Raw genomic sequence first — 19868 nt, forward strand, 5'->3', positions numbered from 1 at the left:
AACTCATCTGTTGGGCCACGATTTCACTGTGTGCCAATTGACAGATTCTGCCTGCCTTCTCGCTCCCGTCAATATTAGAAAAATTATGAAAGGAAGTTATGAGAGGAAGTACTAAATACTGAAGAAACATGGGTTACTGCGGCTACTGACCACCTCTCCTTTTTGTCTTATGAAGTCTGAAACCATGGAAGTTTTTCACACACTTTCATGATCGTATCATCCAAACCCACGTGGCAACACAATGGTATCAGATGTACAAAAATGCACTACCTCTTGGGAGCATCAGCTGGGAATGAAAAAAAAAGTAGAATGCCAAAATGTGTATCAAGCAGGATCATATCAATGATGAGATTTCACTGCACTATGTGTGCAACAAAAGAAAGGAACAAAGACGAGACTGGAACCTGTCATCAGCATGCACATAGTATGCGTACCTCTCATCAAATTTCAATGTCAGCTTCCTTTCATGGCAAAACCCTGTTTACCATGGCTACATGGTCCATTCTTTGAGCAGATGTTTGGTACAGCACAAAGCTCCTAACACTGCCCTTCAAGAAGGTGCAAAAACAGGCCATGCTACCATACTCACAAGGAATTCACCACGCCACCCGACAATTCTGTGGGCAAATGAAAGGTTACAACATTTAAATATTTATGCACTTACGGCATAGTTCGTATCCTCAATTTCAAGTCCCCAGGCTCACCATCAATGTGAGGTTCACCTGCAGTGAAAAAAAAAAAAAAAAAAAAAAAACAGTCTAAAAATTGGCACTATAGGAGAAAAATTTCTCTCCTCAAGGAAATAGACATGACAGAGGAGGCAAAACACTCCAGCAAAAAATCTACTACACTGCTTTGCCACCCAGGCACATAGTGACTGCAATGACGAGTGCAAGGCTGCACGAGCAGCACTTTATAGCTGCGTCATATTCACTGTCTGATCTCAAAAAAAAAAAAAAAAAAACAATAATAATAAAGAGAAAGAAATGAGGAAAAATGTCATATAAATGTTGCAAAGTGCGAAATATCAAAAATGTTTTTTTTTTTTAATTGTGCTAGGAAATTTTCATTGTTTGCTGTTTTCTTGAAATTAGCGCGATCGTATCTCTGTATGGAAACGTTATATAAATATAAGCTTTAGCCGTTTGATAGATAACTATGCTGAGAGCATAGTGTAGAATTATTGCCGCTCTGCCATAAAACTTTCTTGAAACAAAGGCCAACAATGTAGGTAAAAAATCGTTTCCTGGGCCGATTTTGAAAAATTTTGGAAAAACATCAATACTACCCAGAAAAGCAAACATTAACTGAACACAAATAAAAACATATATATTATTCAGCCAAGTTTCAGCTGCCTAACTTTAACATAGTTTGTGTAATTCATAACCAAATTTGGCCAAAACAGCAGAGAAGATAAATGCGGCACTCCACCGCTTCGTCATTATTAATTCCCTGTGCCTCGAAAACATTTTTGACAGCAAAATCAATTTGAGATCTCTTCTTTCCAGTCATCAGGTAACAATATATAAAATTTTGAAATAAATATAAAAGGTCGACTGACCATCTTTCGTTCGATCTTACGTGGAAACCCCCTGGTGTTTTTTCCTGCATTCAATCCGTTCAGTCCCTTCCCTACTTACACGTTTGCACAGAGCACTAAGTTTGTTTGTAGCAGAAAAAAATTACTCAAAACTCCAACCTATCTTCTTGAGCTTGTGGGTCACACCATGCCCATTGCGAACCACGACTGTTCGCGATCGTTCGAACCTTCAGAATCACATTCTGTGAAAGCTACAATCTTTTTGCTTATTTTATTGAGTGCAGCTAAACTCTAATATGCTCACACTCTCAACACCACGTACCTGCCCGGACATGAGTGAACAAATGCAATACCCAAGGACACAGACCAGCAGCACGGCCGCTCGATGAGAGCTTGCCAGGTGCAACCTACCACATCGCTACGAGCATGTGGTGCACACAGGTGAGGCAACCACTACCTCTGGCTGCTCAGTTTCACCTTTGTGCGAGTGAGGCCCCAAAATTTCTCACAATGTAAGCGTCGAAAATGTCATGCTCAAGAACCTAAAAAATGATATGAATATTACTTATAGTGGTCTTCAAGCCTCTCAATAAATAAAGTGCTTAAAAGTAATACTTCAAACACTATTCAATAGTTGTTAACCAGCTTGTTAGTTAACACGTCTTACCTACATTTTGATGCACACCTCTGTAGGCAATACTATGCAGAAAAAACTCAAGAACCCTATATTTGAAAACTGGGACTCTTAAGTGAAACACCCTGTATACATACAATGGAATCCCTTTAACCCAAGTGAGCATAGTTCAAGCCAATATTTTCTTATGTCAACAACAAACATTAGAAAGAACAATCTAATTTCAATTTACGTATAATCGGAACACATTTTCTATCCACTTCAAGTTTGTATTATCTAGTCAACTGTACTGTGACATCCCCATAGAGTGCAAGATGTTTTTATGAGCTTGGAGGTCACACCTCAACACTAGAAAGTGAAACAAGGATAGTGGACACTGTCATAACACAAATCAGGATAGACCACATCAACAATGGAGGAAAAATTTAAAACAATAGAACATAAAAAAGCACTCCTACAGAGAAAATTTCACTCTATAATCAGAAAAATACCTCCCTGCCATGGACTGCAAGTGCAATTTAGCAGCAAGTTTTCATTCCTTTTCTTAATAAAACACTGCACCTACATATTACATGGTAGAAGACGAGAGAAAAATGTACAGTAGCTGTATCATGTGAGCCACTGAGGTTCGAAAAGGCTATCAACATATCAGCCAATACTACGAACACGTGGCAGAATAATTCTGTTCACCTATGGGAACATGCACTGGTTATGCATTTGCAACGAGACAAAAAAAAAAAAGGTGTCAATACTATAAGATTAATGCAGCACAAAACATGCACACTTGAGGCTCCTATGATGCTAAGCATTTTGAAAAGCCTTATTTAGTAAACGTGCATTAACTATCTGGACATTATGATGCACTAACAAATATACCGCAATAAAAACATCTCCAAAAGCAAACTGGCCATTTAAATCCACCTTACACCAGAACAACTTTCCCTAGTTACTGACCTTCTGCCACAAAGACTTGCTCTTGACCATCTCTCATGCCAGCCTCCACTTCCACCTCCAACAATTTTTCTTCATTCACCAGCCTGAAAAGGTACACCCACACCCAAGATCCCATTGCCCATGAAGGTACACAGAGAGCTAATTTCTTACAATATTCCAGACAAGTGTGCCCAAACGTGACCATACAAACTCACTTGACATTGGGGCATTCATCACAGACAGTCTGCTGCATCATTTGGAAGCGGCCAGGTCCTAGCTGACGTGTGACCATCTCTTGGCGACAGTTGCACCGCCGGGTGCCCTTGGCTGGCTTCACCACTGGCTTGTTACGAACAACTTCGACAAAGTTTCCTGCATAGAGCTCTTCCAAGGTAACCCAGAGGTCCATGACTACATCTGCACCTCGAGGGATTTCCCGCTGCTCATTCCGGGAGCCTTCACCAAAAAAGCCAAAGTCTCCAAAGAAACTGCCGAAGGAAGGGAAGCATACTGCAATTAAAAATAGTGAAAAATCCGAAAAGTATAACCTACAACATGAAAGACAAGCAGCAGTAGTAGTAATGATATGGTATCGCATAGGATATGATAATACATGGCTGGCTGACTGCCCCAATGCTGCACATGCACTAGGAGGGATGATGCTGTAGTGGTGGGCTCAAAATTAATTTGTGTTTTTACATGTATTGACAGCACATAGCAAATAGCTGTTTTTTACCTCCACTGAAATGCGGCTAGTGCAGCCGGGATTTACTCCATAAAGTTTTCCTAGAAAGCCAAATGCCAAAGCCCCTGATCTACCGCAGACAATTTAACAGCAGTAGCATAATATGAACACTGCTTCAATGATTAACTTTTCCTACAGAGTAAATTCAGTGCTGCTGCAAAGAGTATAATGTCAAAATAGAAAAGTGACACCAAAAGCCTACACACAGTGCAAGTGAAGAGACAATGCAACAGGTAATTGCAAAAAGATTATTACTTTTTTGCCCTTGCAACAAAACAAGATGGCAATGCCATGAAGGTAGCACACAAAAAGTGACAAAGGATCAGGCAAAAAAAAATGGAGACAGTAACTAGAGCTAATCCAATTTGTCTTGTGCATTCGCAATTAAAAAAAAATGCACAACAAACCAGCCAAAAAACGATATGCAAGCTGCTGACCTCAACTGACATTTTCTTTAAATGCAGATACTAGGCCAGATGTCTTGCAAGTCTCAACACAGATGCTATGATAGGGTGCCAGGGACAGCATTTACCAAGTTTCCACACTGCACGTTGTGCGTATAGATTAGACTCTTGCAATACTTCTGATTCGCAAATTTATTAAATATCTTTCTGTCTCTCTCATTAAAACATTACGGCCACTGTGATGCCTATACAAGCCATCTGGGTTTGTACATGCGGGCATACAACCAGATTGAAAGGCATATTAACAGAAACAATGCATATTATACAATGCATAATTTGTCATCCAAATTAAAACATAACAAAAAGATCTTCGTGCAACTTAATCAGATAACTCTGTTTACTTCCAGGCAAAAAAGGTTATCACGTGGTGCACATACTGCTCCCGAAATTTCGAACCAGCAGGAAAAGGAGTTTTCTGCTGGTTATAAACTCAGTGAAACTCTGCAGAAAAGAAAGCACTCACCTCGCAAAGGGATCACTGCCCCCGAAAGCATCATGTTTCAACCCCTCTTCTCCATGCCGGTCGTACGTTTTTCGCTTGTCAGGATCTGAGAGCACCTCATAAGCTGCTCCTAGATCTTGGAACTTTTCTTGTGCACGCGGATCGTCCTTGTTTTTATCAGGGTGCAATTCCTTAGCCAGCTTTCGGTATGCTTTTTTGATCTGATTCACATTTGCCGAACGTGGCACCCCCAGGATATTATAGAAGTCCCTCCTGAAAGGCAAGGCGCAGGTATCAGTGTCCGAAGGTGCTAGTGTGACCAACCGATGACCCCCTGCAGACATCCTGTACGTAAAGTACAGTATCTAACATAACATGCGAACACTATAGAAGATACTCCGATAGCCTCATGACTTTGGGTGAAAACCAATTTGTCCAGCAAGTCATTCTTGTAAAATGATAACGCTACAGACATTGAACAGCTCTGTGTCACCCTGCCACAACGTCTCAGCAGGACAGACACACATTGCGAATGCATCTATGCAATCTTAGGCTATTTCACAACGAGCACAGATGCCAGGCTCCAGTCAAAGACGGCCGTGCGCTGCTGCACGCAAGACACGTCAGCGAAACATATATTTTGTCTGGATGGTCAGCAATTCTCTTGTCAGCAATCACAAAACTGCGAATTTCGAAAATATTGACACGGACATGTATTGTTGACGTGGAGCGAAACAAGCTAGCAAAATGTTCTCGGCAGCCTTGAGCAAGAGGTCAAGCAGATAATGAGAAAGAATGGCGACAATAGGGTAAAAACATGCAAGCAAGGTGTGCACAAGGTGGAACGAAATAATTTAGTCCACAAGTACTTATTGCGAACTCGGCATGATCTGACAGCGAATCTTCACCGAACAATAGCAAGCGGACGATCTCATTCATTCTACTAGATTACATTTCTCACTTTCAAAGAAAAATTAACGACTGCAGTGTAATGAACGCTCGACGTTACATCTATTTCGAACTAACAATGCAGCTCTCAGGACTTACCCAGCTAAACTTTGAGCTATTAGAAGTAGAAGAACGTAAAAGCTCAAGAGCCCAAGCGCCGGCGACGCCATTGTTGTGATATACACGTGTATCAAAGTGCATGCCGGGTAGAAAAGGAGCTGAGCGTGGCGTCACCTACGGAACCACGGTGGTCATTTCCGATTGGCTACATGAAAGCGAAACCGAAAATGAATTGCGAATCACTTTTTATTTTCTGAAAATGCCCCTCTAAAACAACAACAACAACAAAAAAGAAACTGAATTATGGAAACGGTGTAGCATATGCCGCTTAAGGAATCAGTAGTCATTTCCGATTGTATACAAGGTTTATGTTGTATACGTGAAAGCGGAACTGAAAATGAATTGCAAAATTGCAAAGAATGGAACACGTAGGATAGCGTTATCGCGCCCCGTTCGCACCGTCTACTCATTTACTTGTCGCGCTTACCAAGGAGGTTATGTAGAACTTGAGTGGAAGCGGTGCGTGAAAAGTGAAGCCGGCGTCCGCCATCTTGCAAGGGGCAAGAAGGAGATATCGCTATGGGGCGCTTCAATATATAACGTCCCATTTGCAACTCTACGCTACTTGTATGAATATCTTCACGCTCTTTTGGATCACATGGGATAAAACTTCAGCTAAAAAGTTCTGAAAAAAATAAATGTGTATACTAATGAGCAGCATTATTGGATCCTACGGCACAGCGCATTTATACAGTGTGTATAAATGTGCTGTCGTGTTGATTATCTCGAGTATGAGAGCCTGAAGTGTTATGTCGTTGAATAGCTTATGTCGAGTATAATTGCACTAGACCTATTTTAAGCCTTAATTGCTATCAATAATAAAATTAATTAAATAAAAAGAAATAAATTAGTTCTTTGTATTAAATTCAACTTTCCGCTACAGCATCAAATAAGTCATATATCGTACAAATAGCTTCTATCGAGAACGAGATATTGCACTATACGATTTGATGGTATCAGATGAGCTTTAACAATTGAACTTTAGGCTACAAAATCAAGTCATATATCGTTTAAATGGTCTGTACGAATAGAATTCAAAATCAAATGGTAAACTACGCAAAACGATGTAAACCCGAACTAACGCGGGTCTCACTCGTTTAAAATGAACGCGTGGAAGAAGCGAAACTGTCTCAATGTTTACAGATTCACAGCACGTAAGGAATGCTAAGGGCTCCCGGTATTTTTTTTTTTTTTTTTTTTTTTTGCTTTGACCGCTTGAAAGAAACTAACATCTGGCGCGTTGGCACGTGCGTGCCCTCGGTTAGCTATTGGCAGAAACATCTGAAAGAAGACACGATCATTCGTGTCTTTCCTGCACTTCATAATTTATGTAGCATTATCATAACACTTTTTCAGCTTGAAACATTTTTATTAAAAGGCTGTCATTTTTTCTCACAGTGCTACCCAAAAGAGTTTGAAAGATGTCTCACTAGTTCTAGAAGTCGTAGTGTAATATATAGTTTTCGAATGCTAATAATATCATTAAAGTAACAGGCTTAATTGATTCAGCGTTGGTAAAGCAGGCAACGAATGCCGCTCATTTGGACAGAAAATTTTCATACTGTCAGCGAAGCAAACGCGCCGCAATGCAGATTTAAGGGCATATTCTCATCCCGAAACAGTGTCCGCGGCAACTGTGTGCTCTAATCTTGAAACTCAGTTTACGGATGTGCTATGTGCGCCGCAGCGCAAGAGTGTTTTTTGGTCCAAGCAGTGAGAAATGTGCATGGAGAACATTATGATAGCTCGGCCCCGATTACATCCACTCTTATCACAATGTAAGGCGTATGAAACAAGAAATTGGCAGACTATACAATGGATTTTGACGACAACATGATTTCATTAAGATTTTCTTAAATTCGCATGCGCGCAAGTGCTCGCGAAACGCGCGCGATGCGCTTGCGCTATATTGACCTTGTTTGCGTTGGCCGGCGCCGCGTGCTTTTTGCCGCTTGCAACTTGGCCGCCGCTGGCTCGGCCGGCTTCCGATGACCCGCTCGCGTTGGCTTCAATAGGGGACCGCCACTCCAGAAGTTCTATATAACCTCCTTGGCGCTTACTCGTTTTTATTTATTAATCCTTCCGGGCATAGCCTCCTTTATACATTCTGTGCCTGGCAACTCCGCTCTCCAAGGCCGTCGCCGCCGCTCCTCCTCCGTTGACAAGTTACGCCGCTGGCTGCCGAGAGATGGCGACAGCGACGTAGGACGCCATGCGCAGCGCTTATAGGGGCGCCACTGTAAGCCGCGTAGCGGCGGCCGTCGGAACCCGAGGCGGGCCTCATGCGGCAAGCGTGGTCGCGGTGCGCGCGTGCGATCTGCCGTTTGTGTGCGTATCGCGGGCACTTCCGCGGTGACAGTGGCGCAAGGGGATCGCACTTTATAACAGTGGACATGTGTTCGATATCATGGCCGTCTGGAACTACATTGCCTCCATATGCATCAAGTGCCTGCTGCAGACGAGCGTCAACAAAGTTGCGTACGAAGTGGAGCTCATTTTGAGTGCCCCGCTATCATTACAACGCCACACTAATTCGTTAATTTTTTTACCTATGAACCAATGCTCTTTCACACGCTTGCTTCGTTTATATGCAATATGTTGCTACAGTAACTATAGGCAGCGTCGCCGAAACTGCGAGCGGTTTCGTACCGGTGCGACCACGAAAAGCCAGCGAGCTTGCAAACCAGCATTCTGAGCATCAGGAAAATAGCGCATATTGGGCTCCTGCAGCAAGAGTTCAGATTATTCATGCTTGCGCTTTACCACTTCCTGTACAGCATGTATTTCACTTATTCCGCCGTCGAAAAGGCAGTGCGGGCAGATAATTTCATGGGGGAGTGAGATATCAACAGAGACAATATCTGAAAAGCTGCATCACAGGTTAGCCAAGAGCATATTAGATTTAAATTTTATATCCTATTTTATTATTGTAGTATCATCTTCATTTCATTTGTATCATCCTCGTGCCCAACTGCAGAGTTACAGCGCGGTTTATAACAAGCTCTACAGCCCTTAGTCTGAATAGCAAGTGCAGCGATATGTTATGTATTCGTAATCTTGCCAGACAACAGGAACACTGGATCTGGTCTTCAAAGTAATTGCATGGCATGTTTCAAAACGCATATTGCCAAATATCTGTTCAATAACCCGCCGCAGTGGCTCAGGCTACTGAGGAGGATCGAGCTATGGGGGCCGAAGTCGACCGCGCCGCTCGCGTTAAATTAGGTGGAGGCAAAACGCAAAATGCAACCGTGTGCTGTGCGATGTCAATGCACGCTAAAGAACGTCTGGCTGAGCGTTTCACAAATCTAATGCGTATTGTATCTTCTCATCTACCGGAGGCGACCAAGTTTAAACAAGAAGTGTTCACGGAAGGTGCAATGACAAGCAGAAAACACAGAAAACATAGTTATCACTCAGACCTTACACACGGCAAATTTACTGCCTTTTCCATAGAATAACGCTCGTTGAAAATGATATTTGTTTGCTGCTACACGAGAAAATATAATGACATTCGATGAAAATGACATCAGGTATCGAATGTGTTTGAGGTACTCATCCGAATGCGATCAACGAGGAAACGTGTTATGTCGAGAGACTCGGTGAGAAGATACACCCAAAATAAACTAAAAAAGTGCCACCTAGCTGCATTAAATACTACTTTGCTTTTATAATTTTGCAGCTAGTCATCTATGTGAAATATGCCAAATAGCATCGTAAAAAAAAAAAAAAAAACGCACCCATTGCTGCCAGCCAACCCGTAGCCACCGCACTCAGTGCGGGCGGAACAGATCGCTCCTGCTGCCGCGGTCCGTCAACGCCGAGTCGCCGACACGGCGGATTTCTTTCGCTACATTCAGAAAAGCATGCTCTGTTGATCTTAAATAATACGCGTTTAATTTGAGGAAGGAATCTAAAAAAAAAAATACCGACGATTACGTTACTTCCTAATGCGAAATTTGAGCGCAGCAAATAAGCTGTTTCACCTTTTCGATAGATTGAGGCAAAGAAATCGAGCAACACATGTATGCGCTATCACAGAATTTTTTTTTTATTTTTCACACGTATTCCTTTAACAAAGACTCCACTAACAGTTCTTGACAGTCATGAAGGAAGCTTTGTGGTCGGAGAAATAGACTGATATATGTTCGACTCGCCGCTGGGCCTCTGCTCTGGCAGCTCGTTTAGCAGCAGCAGTAGCAGACGGAGGACTTCCACCGGTCGTCTCGCTCATGGCTCAGAAAGAACTGGCAGATAATTTCACAGTGGCGAACGGCAGCGGCAATTTCGGCTCGGGCGGTGTGTACACCCAGCGGCAAACGATGGGGGCAGAAGCGCGCGCAGCAAGCGGACAACGCGATAAAGGGAGGAGGGAAGAGATAGCAGCGACTGACTGATGCTGCTGACGCCGATAGTGAGTCAACCCCAGCTGCGGAGTTGGTTTCAGGGACAACGCCGCCGATGCCGACGCAAACAATATGATACCCTCGCTTCCGCAGCGCCAAGAACCAGGTCTAGCCGTGGGAAGGTGGTCACGTATTCGTCGACGTGCCGGGGCCTACGTGAAATAACCGGCGCGTCGGCAACTGAAGAGCACCCTATTCGCCACACAGGAACAGGGGGGGGGGGGGGACCCTCCCCTCCTCTTTCTGCATGGCGGCGATGGTGTTCTATGCAGTCACGTTATCTTGACTCTCTAGCGGCGTCAGCGGCATCCAGCGGTATCAGTCGGTCGCTGCTAGCGCTGGGGGGATGGAAGGGGGGCGGAGCTGGTTACGAGGCCGACGCCGACGCGAAACCCAGGAACGGACGCCAAAGAGCTGCGCTCTAAAATATCTTTACTAAGGATCGCTGGTATGTAACGAGATTTTGGAAGAAGTGATAACAGCGATACTAGCAAATTTCTGCTTTTAGCAGCTGCTGCCAGTGTGACGGAGCTCATCCGATTTCGTTCTCTAGCCCCGCTGCTAAGTCGTCGCCGATGTTACACCTTCCGTTTACTGTAAGACAATTTGTGAGACAATTGAACTGATATAGTAACACAGGTTTATGAATAAAAAGTGTACTATTTCCAAAGCAATTCCAGCTACGGCTTTTATTTGAAACCATTTAGGTGTTTAGGCCTAGCGACGACTAGGGCCAAGCACACGGCCAGAGCACCGTCGTCGGCCGCCTTCGCGGGCAGGGTCGTTGCGGTAAGCTCGCGGCATCCGATGTGGCAAGCGTTAAGAATTTGCCGTATGCTTTCTTGATGAGGCTAAGCTCGAGCATTTTTCGACAGGCCTTAATACGCCGAGCAAACGATCTGGCGGAAATGTATACGGGAGTCAACGGAGTTGTAGTATGCTGCGCCGTACTTCCGTACCCTTTCATAAACAAACGCCGCCGACACAGCCGCTGACTTCGTAATTGATAGTCCTAATCAAGAGGTTAGTTACAAGGTATGCAAGACATGACTGTCAATTTAAAGGCCGCTTTCGTTTATAGCGCCGTCATCTTCGCAACATATTGAAGGCACTTCAATAGTTGCATATCAATCACAATTACCATAATTTGGAAATGGCATTAGCTTTGGTCGTGTAGCAGCGCGTCGAAAAAATGACATTAACCTGAACAAATGTCATTTGGTGCGATTTCTTGCTTTCTACGTCGAACAGCCGCGATTCACGGCCGCCGTCGTTCTCGTGAAGCATCACTGGAAACTTGTACAAACGTGTTCCTGGCAAGGCTTTATGTGTGTTCGAAAACCCAATTACGCAGCAATTCTTCCGAGACATTGCTAAAGGTTGACAGCGGCGTTATATCTGTTAAACGGCGACCAAAGACGAAAACACGACAGGCGCTCACATACGCTGTCACGAACAGCGCTTGACCGAGCCCGCCTACGCTTTGCGGCCTTGGCGACAGGCGGCGTTGTCGGCGTTTTGCGCATCGCGTTCCATCCATCCATCCACCCTCGCCAGGCGAGTGCCGGGTGCGCAGTGTTGCAAAGCGGTCCGGATAGCCACGCGCTGCCGTTTTCTCGCTGTTTCGTGGACTGTTTTGCAGTGTGCAAGGTCATGCTTCTACTTTTCTCTGCCTTCGGATGTTGCAGGAATAGAGCATTGCACCAACAAGTGCCAGCTTTGTTTTGTCCTTCCGGCGATAGCTGCGAAGTGTTCAGCTGCTTTAAGGCTTGTAAAAAATATTGACAGCACCAAACACTGTGTTTATTAAGCGTCAATACTGCAATAGTAATGTTAGATGTGCATCTGTGCTTTCTGGACTGCAATGCTGATTGCTTCCCTGCCTAGCTCGTCTGCGTGGTGTGTTAGATGTGCTCCTGCGAAGGTTTTTTTTTTTTTTGGAGTATACGCTAATTACGAAATTTTGTGATAAAATAGAAACACAAGATTTACCTATTTTAAAGATGACTACTTTAAAGTGAGTTAAACCGAATCGTGCAAAGCCTATATTAGTTTTCCTTGCCAACTAAACCGCTGTCCCTCTCTAGCATCGGAAACCGCAAAACTCATACTCAACCGCATTAAGGCCTGTGAAAAATAATGGAATCACCAGAAGTGTGTTTATTACGCGTCAGTAAGGTAATAATAATATTAAATGTGCAAGTGTATTTTCTGGACTGCGATGCTAACTTCCTTCCTGTAGCTCATCTTTGTGGTATGCTACATGTGCTCCAGCCCAGTATTTTTTGTTTCGCGAACTGCGCAAATCTGTGAAAAAATAAAAACATAAGCTTTGCCTATTGTGACGATTATTTTGGAGTGATCGAAACAGAAAGATGCAACACGTATATTTGTCTTTCCTTGTTTTTCAAGTAAAAAAAAAACGTGTGTACGACGCACCGAATCATTGAAAGTAACAGCTGATACCAAAATTGTTCTCCTTACAGATCTCAATGGCATACTGCGATGCAGTTGTTCTAATAATCTGTAAATCAAGCTGGTTTCTGAAGTGCTATCAGTGACAGCAGTCACCGTGAACATTTTTCCCTACTTGTGGCAACTATTCATCACACCACTTCTACACGTTACTCTTGTAGCACAATTGCTGTTGTAAAATGTGTACATAAATGCTGGTGCCATTCTTCTTAAATTTTGTTTTATTGCAGCGTAGACTAGCATTGTAATTTTTCTATTAACATTGGCGCTAGCGGAGTAGTCATGCAGTTTTTCGAGCCAGGCGCAATTTCTTGAAACTGCCCGATATAAAATGTCAAATAGCGTTGGTGTTATTACCTAACAAGTATCATGCTCACTTGTTATGCTTAGTGGATGTCGGCCTTGCAAGTAAATATGCTGAAAATGCACGATTCATGCTTAGGAACAGTTATCACGCTAGCGAATAACAGCGCTCCCGCCCCGCGCCGACGTTCGTAGTCGTGCAACCCGTGCGCCTGGACCTCTACGTCAGTGGCGCCCTCAGCGAGGGGGAGCGGCAGCGCCGCGCAACTTTACCCGACGGCGCCGCTCATGGAGGAGAGGCCCTGACGTCAGTTTTCTGAAGCCGGCGCGGCCGCGCCGCGACCGCACGCTGCAACGTCTCTCCTCCTCCTTTACCCTTTCTCCGCGACGCTCACGTACCTAGGGCCCTTAGCAACGCTGTTGCTAGTGGCCCCAGTTTTCATAGCAACGCGTCGCCGTTGCTAATGGCCCGACTTGGCTAACCTTAAATTTTGACGTCACTTCCGCCACACTTTCTTCAATGCATTGGGAATGGCAAGGGCCTCTCCAAAGTTGTTTCCTTCCTCCATGGCGCCGCTCTATTGTTCGTGCCGCGCGTTGACAGGCACAGAAAGTATAAAGGAGGTTATGTTCCGGGACGTAGAAGCGCTGCCAGCCATCTTGCCGATACGCGCGGGCCTCAAGTTGCAGTCGTAGTTCGTCGGCAACATCGTTGCCAATCCGAGCCGGCGCGATGAAGATCTCGGAGGCCATGCCCTGTCTATCTTATTCCGTGCGCCACACGCATGATATGGCGCTACGTGTACGCCAAGCGAAGAAGAAGTACAGCGGAAAAGTAATTTGCCACTGCGTGTTCTGTACTTTTGTAATTTACATGCTCATAATTATTATTATACGCCACAATACACTTCTCTAAGGGAGATTTCTGAGACAACACCGCAGTCAATAGACGCGCCTTTGTCCATTTCAAATCATATAGCTGGCGTGGCGGAGTGGTTAGCGTGCTCGTCTAGCACCTCGGAGGCCCACGTTCGATTCCTCAGGTTGGCGATTTTGCTTACTCGTTTTTAGTTATTAATGCTGCTGGGATTTGTCGCTCACGGCCAACGCCGGACGACGCGGGACGGCGGCCGCCGACGACGACACCGACTTTTCTGCGACACGGGGCCCTTAAGGTGGCGGTTCTACGGTCGCTATCTTGGAAGTAGTTCAGATTCTGCCACCAGGCCACGCCACTATCCATGACACCCAGCCCTCTCGACCTCCGCTGCCTGAAGGCTTTCCTTGTGTTGCTGCGCGAGCTTTGAAAAGTTTTTGCGGCTCCACATCAGTGTTCAGGCAGAGAAGGGGAGGACTTTTGTCCCCGTCCTGCGCATCATGGGCTGCCCCAATGAACTCCGCTCTTCACCCCACCGCACCACTACTTCGAACAATACGCGCCCCGAAAATGGGACAAGAGCCTTCTCTCACTTGCCTATACTTCGTCTCACAAGATGTTTGCAGCACAGCGAAAGGCAGAGGCACCCCAGCTGGTGCAACCAGGATCACGCGTACAATAGGCAATTGTGCTCCTAAGCGCCTCTCCCCCCCCCCCCCCCAAATTGGCGGGGATGACAGTAGGAGCACAATTCTCTAGTATAGTGCGCACAGGCGAGAGGCACTTAGGAGCACAACTGAAAGGGCTCCTCTGCCTTTCGAAGTGCTGCAGATATCTTGTGAGACGAAGTATAGACGAAGAGTCACGAACCCGATTGCTCCTACCCGCCGAGCGTGAGGGGGTTGGACTGGACTGCAGTAGGCCAGCTTGACTGAACACAAATAAAACAGGGTGTCAACATGATTGCACAGTGCAATCTTAGTACGAGTGAAAAGGAAAAGCGAATGGCATTACTTCTGCAGACTTCGTCAATGAACCTTAGTTGAAGTCGGCGCCTGTCTTGTGTTCTTTTGATCCTCGTCTTCAGGGCTGAGCAATCGGGTAATCATTAGCGAGCTTTAGAATACGCGACCCTGTCCGTAAATGGGATAGAGTAATAGCGGAGCGTGTGCACTATAATAGAGAATTGTGCTCCTACTGTCCCCCGCGCTATTACCCTGTCCCCTTAAGCGGTGGGGGTACCATATTCTAAACCTCCCTATTGTTGATTCCATAGATAAAGTAGGGAGTAGGGATCGGAACACTCCTTGACTGGAGTGGAAGCTGCCAGCTCTTGCGGTCAACAGAAATTTGTTTTATCAAACGTGATTACAAATATGATAATGTAGCTATAGTTAGCTGAACTTCAGTCAATAGTCGCTCTTGTTTATTTTTTGTTCGTGCTTGTCCAATCTTGGAAACTATACTCCATTTCATACATCAAGTGCAACCCTACCAAAGCTACAGCTCTTGTTTGCGCTCTCCGCATCCGCGATGAAAAATAGTGCCTGTTCTTGACGAGAGTAAATAATAGTTGCTTTGTCTGCAACCTTAGTACATTTTACATTTGCCATCAACTTCATAAAAAGCCCCTTTTTTAGGGATAAAGGCTCGGATTCGGTGAATTTGTATGTTTTTTATGTGGTTTTTGTTCGTGCCGCGTTTTCGCTGCCTCGCAACCTTGCCAGCTGTGCCACTAGATGGCGCTGGCTGTGCCCTCCGCGCTGCGCATCTCGTTTTGAGAAAATGGTTCGTTGGTGTGCACTTTTTCTATAAGATCCGCTCTGCGAAGATGTCTGGGCATGCGAAGCAAGTTATTGCAAACGTGCACGCTCGGAATAGAGCCCGTTTCCGCAGGAACCACTCGGCTACAGAACGAGCGCGTAGTGATACGCCTCCTGTTTTTTTTTCTTACGGACTATTTGCGTAGCTTTTGCTGCGTTGCACCTGATGTATTAAACGGAGTATAGAGCTGGTAAATTACAATGTGCAAATAAGTGAATGATTGCCCATTTTTTCCTTTTGAGATGAATCGATATTTCGAAATTGATGTGAAATCCACCAAGAGGCTATGTATCGCGCAGGAGGCCGGCATGTATTCATGTTCTCATCGGCACTGGGGAGGCGCATTCACACTAATCTATGTGGGAAATGGGGGAAGGGGAGAGGGGGTTGTAAATGAAGGTTGCCAGAAGAAAGGACCTAACGGGAACAGTTTTGTAAGCGCTTATGGCGGCTACTTCCCCGCTCCCAATTGGATGCTCCACAGAGTCCTCACTTTATTTATTCGCGCGCGCGCGCGCGCGCGTGTGTGTGTGTGTGTGTGTGTGTGTGTGTGTGTGTGTGTGTGTGTGTGTGTGTGTGTGTGTGTGTGTGTGTGTGTGTGTGTGTGTGTGTGTGTGTGTGTGTGTGTGTGTGTGTGTGTGTGTGTGTGTGTGTGTGTGTGTGTGTGTGTGTGTGTGTGTGTGTGTGTGTGTGTGTGTGTGTGTGTGTGTGTGTGTGCACGGCCGCTCGATGGAAGCGCACTAGGTGCGGCCTGCTACGTCGCCCGAAACCGGCGGGAGACGCCTACTTCCAGTCGTCACCGCCGCGGCGCCACCGTTCGGGGACAGCCGCGCGCGGAGAGCTGCGCCTGGCTGCGCTTTGAGGGAGGCGTCGGCGTGGTAGAAGCCTTTTATTTTAAAGATATAAGAGCTCCGCTTCACACAATTTGGCAACAAGAATTAGTATGTACTGTAATGTCTAGTGTGACCATGTCAGCACTTAGCGCTTGCTCGGCAAGGATGTATACTGGAGTGTACCCCGAAAAACTTGACGGTGGTTCAAGGCCACTCGATTGGAGAGCACGCATTATCGTGATGTTGCATTCGGATCCAGTTGTTCGTCACATTAAAATGTGGCCCGGCTGTGAACAATTCGAAGCTGTTCAGCTGCCATGGTAGCCTAATGCACAACCACTTAATTAACTATGTCGCGAATTCCGTGTGTCACTTTCATACCACCTACTTATTCCTGCATTAATACCGTTTCTTGGGCTAGTTGGGTCATATTTGTGCTGTGAAAAACTGCGCCGAAATAAACACACCACAAGACAGAAGACGGGACAACATACAGCCTGCATACAGCTTTTATACACAAATTGATGTCAACCTGTTCTAAGCTGCCAGCGCTATCCAATAAAAAAATCTCCTACTATGAGCAACCTCTGTGAAAATGCGACATGTAACCCACCTTTCTATTTCATTATGACAAATTTTACGGTGGAAATATGAAGATGTTTATTAGGTTAAACCTAGATGATAACCTGGGATCTTCTACTCAGTTGGAGACCTTAAACTTTGTACGCCAGAACGCTATTCGTCATGGCTTCCTGCATTTTGCATGACCGGACAAAGTAAGCGCGCTTGATAGAGCCGGTCTGCCTCAAGGTGCTACGTATATGCGCCGAAAGTGTTTATTACTATTTTTATTGGCTGCTCGCAAAGCCATATAATTTTGCTGGTTCGTAATTTTCAATGGAAGAACGCGCATCGAATGTTGTTGTTGTGAAACTCTTAGCTGTGATCACAAGAATGTTCACGCGTCAGAGCGCAACTGCAGCCGAGATTCAGCGAGCAGCCGAGTACGCTTATTTAATGGCCACACAAAAAAAGGAAGAAAATTACCAATCGCAGACGGGAAACCTTTCTTGAGAGAGGTTTATGCCATAGCCATAAACATCGCTCCACTGTTGAGTTGACATTTCCAGCCCAGCTCGCTATCAGTGGGGGCAGCAACTTAATGATATCTTACATAGCGCCTTAGCATGGGCACGATCATTGTTTTTATAGATTAGCTGCAGGTACTGTGTACAGTGAGAAAACAATGATGAAACCAAAAGTTTACACAGCTTGCTACTTCACCGGACCTCTTCAGACTTCATCATCCTGTTAATGAAGGTGCTCGTAAGCTGACAAAGCTTGATTACTTCCTTTGCGAGGTACATCAAGCCTCCATTGTCCTTGGTTTTAATTAACCTGTAACTGGTCCAGTTGTCTATATTTCCTGCAAAAGGCTCTTGCTCGACTGACATGTCGCCTCAAAACCATTACCAAATATCGCATAAATTAAGCAACAACCTGGTAGTGATAAACAAAACTTGGGGTTCTTAAGTCTCCTTGAGGAGCCTCGTTAGAGTGCCCGCACTTTGCTACCTGCTTATTCACCGTATCCCGTAATTGCTGCCTCTGTCGCATATCATTAGAATGCAGCCTTAAGCCACCGCATTATATGAAATAGCACCCTACACATAGCTATTCGCCGCGAGATCGACCTAGAGGTGGCGCCACCGTCACTCCGGTAGTGTGGATCGGCAGCCGGCGGCGCTCGCAGAAACGCACGCTGCGTAGGTCTGCTTCCGAGTTTACGGCGGGTTTGTTGGCGATGAAAACGTGTCTTCTGCAGTATTTCTGCAATATTGCAGAAAAAAATCCAAGGATTTCGCCAATGCAGCAGAAGAAGAGCGGATTTTAGGAAAACAAAGCACGCAAACACCAGTCTTCTAGATTTATTTTGCACGTTTCTTGCCTGTGCCGCGCTCACGCGCCTAATGCTTGGGCCTGCCTAATGACAGCTTTGTTTTTCTTATCGACTTTTAAACAGTTTGCGCGTGTCTCATGCGAGTGAGACCGGCGAATTTAGTGTCAGGCCCACGCACATACAAGGTTCGTGCTCTTACCTGCAGTAATTTAGATTGAATCGAGAAAGCCTGGTTCATTATATCGTACTTGACTCGAGGATTAAGCAGGTTAAATGTAGCATTGGCAGCGCACTGCATGACGAGTTGCTTTAGACTGAGTGCACATCAACTCTGGCCCAGACAACCACGCACAAGCATTCCCCAAAAATAAGATCACGCCGACACTATACAGGAAACCTTGCCGCACTGGAAAGCTGATTGTTCACGTGTACAACGCTGAGTGGATTGAATTTGCCGAGATGCTTTTTGCGGCCACTGTCATAGAATGTGATAGTGTATTAATGCGTGCGCCATTAACTGTAAATGATTTCCTGAAACCGAGGAAAGTATAAGGGATTTCTGATGTGTGTGATCTTAATATATAACAGTAAATTAGTGGTGTAATTATTATGTTTTGCAATGCGAATAAATTTCACCGTGTGAGAGAACTTCTACACACTTGACAGAATTTGCAATAATCAGCGATTAATTTTCAGTAACGTTAAAGTGCAATCTACGAATTACTCGCTACGAAGACATCGTTATAAACTGCACATGGGCACTGTCATGTTCTGGGAAGCAATTTTACAGGCTGAAAATTTATCACTAATTATTTAGCAGTGACTAAATCTTACGCGAAGTAAAATATTAGGGTTGCTTCCAAAACAGATGCCGGATATAAAACTATTCCGAAAGAAATGGAGGTCATATTCTTATCATGCGACTATAAAAATGCATTTATTCCCGAACTAAACACTGATATTTAAGCCCGCATGAAGCTGTTTTACTCCCCTTGTCAGAAATGACGAGTTTTGTCGGAAGACAGCACTTGGACGAAAAAGGATTATAATGATTATAATAGGCTACCAGTAAAGTACATTGATCTAGGTGTATTATGTAATATTTAGAATAACAATTAGGTGCAGGGAATATGTTTACCAAACATTCGAGCATTTCTCTAAAGCAAAATGTGCTCTCTAAACCTTTTACGGATGCACTGAAGCCTTCAAAAAAAAAAAAAAAAAAAGAAAAAGAAAAGAAATTCACATTGGCCCGGGTTTAACGCATGAAAGTGGCATCGGCTATGAACGATGATTGCAAAGGCTGGTTTTGGTGTCGTTTTTTAATTTTTCATTATTAACACCACATTTACCACGTGAGATTTATTGTGCAGTCAAATCCCACAGCAGGGGAACGCCTTTCGAAACGGTTGTGATTGAAGCCC

The 19868-nt window shown here is 44.8% G+C and overlaps 1 protein-coding gene across 1 annotated transcript in view; it reads right to left on the bottom strand.

Annotated features, from left to right (window-relative positions):
• shv (DnaJ heat shock protein family member shriveled) overlaps nt 1–5906 on the bottom strand; it is a 46124-nt gene extending 40218 nt beyond the window's left edge. Inside the window, exons 1-5 of the mRNA XM_084590867.1 lie at nt 5806–5906; nt 4780–5031; nt 3323–3595; nt 3129–3211; nt 665–722 (exon numbers count right to left, since the gene is read on the bottom strand). Coding sequence (XP_084446993.1) covers nt 665–722; nt 3129–3211; nt 3323–3595; nt 4780–5031; nt 5806–5876 — 737 coding nt within the window. The 5' untranslated portion in view covers nt 5877–5906. The remainder of the gene's footprint in view (nt 1–664; nt 723–3128; nt 3212–3322; nt 3596–4779; nt 5032–5805) is intronic.
• Nucleotides 5907–19868: the final 13962 nt, after the last annotated feature.

Source organism: Amblyomma maculatum, chromosome 1 (assembly GCF_055883805.1).
Source record: "Amblyomma maculatum isolate TAMU_Amacu chromosome 1, ASM5588380v1, whole genome shotgun sequence".
Classification (NCBI taxonomy): Eukaryota; Metazoa; Arthropoda; class Arachnida; order Ixodida; family Ixodidae; genus Amblyomma; species Amblyomma maculatum.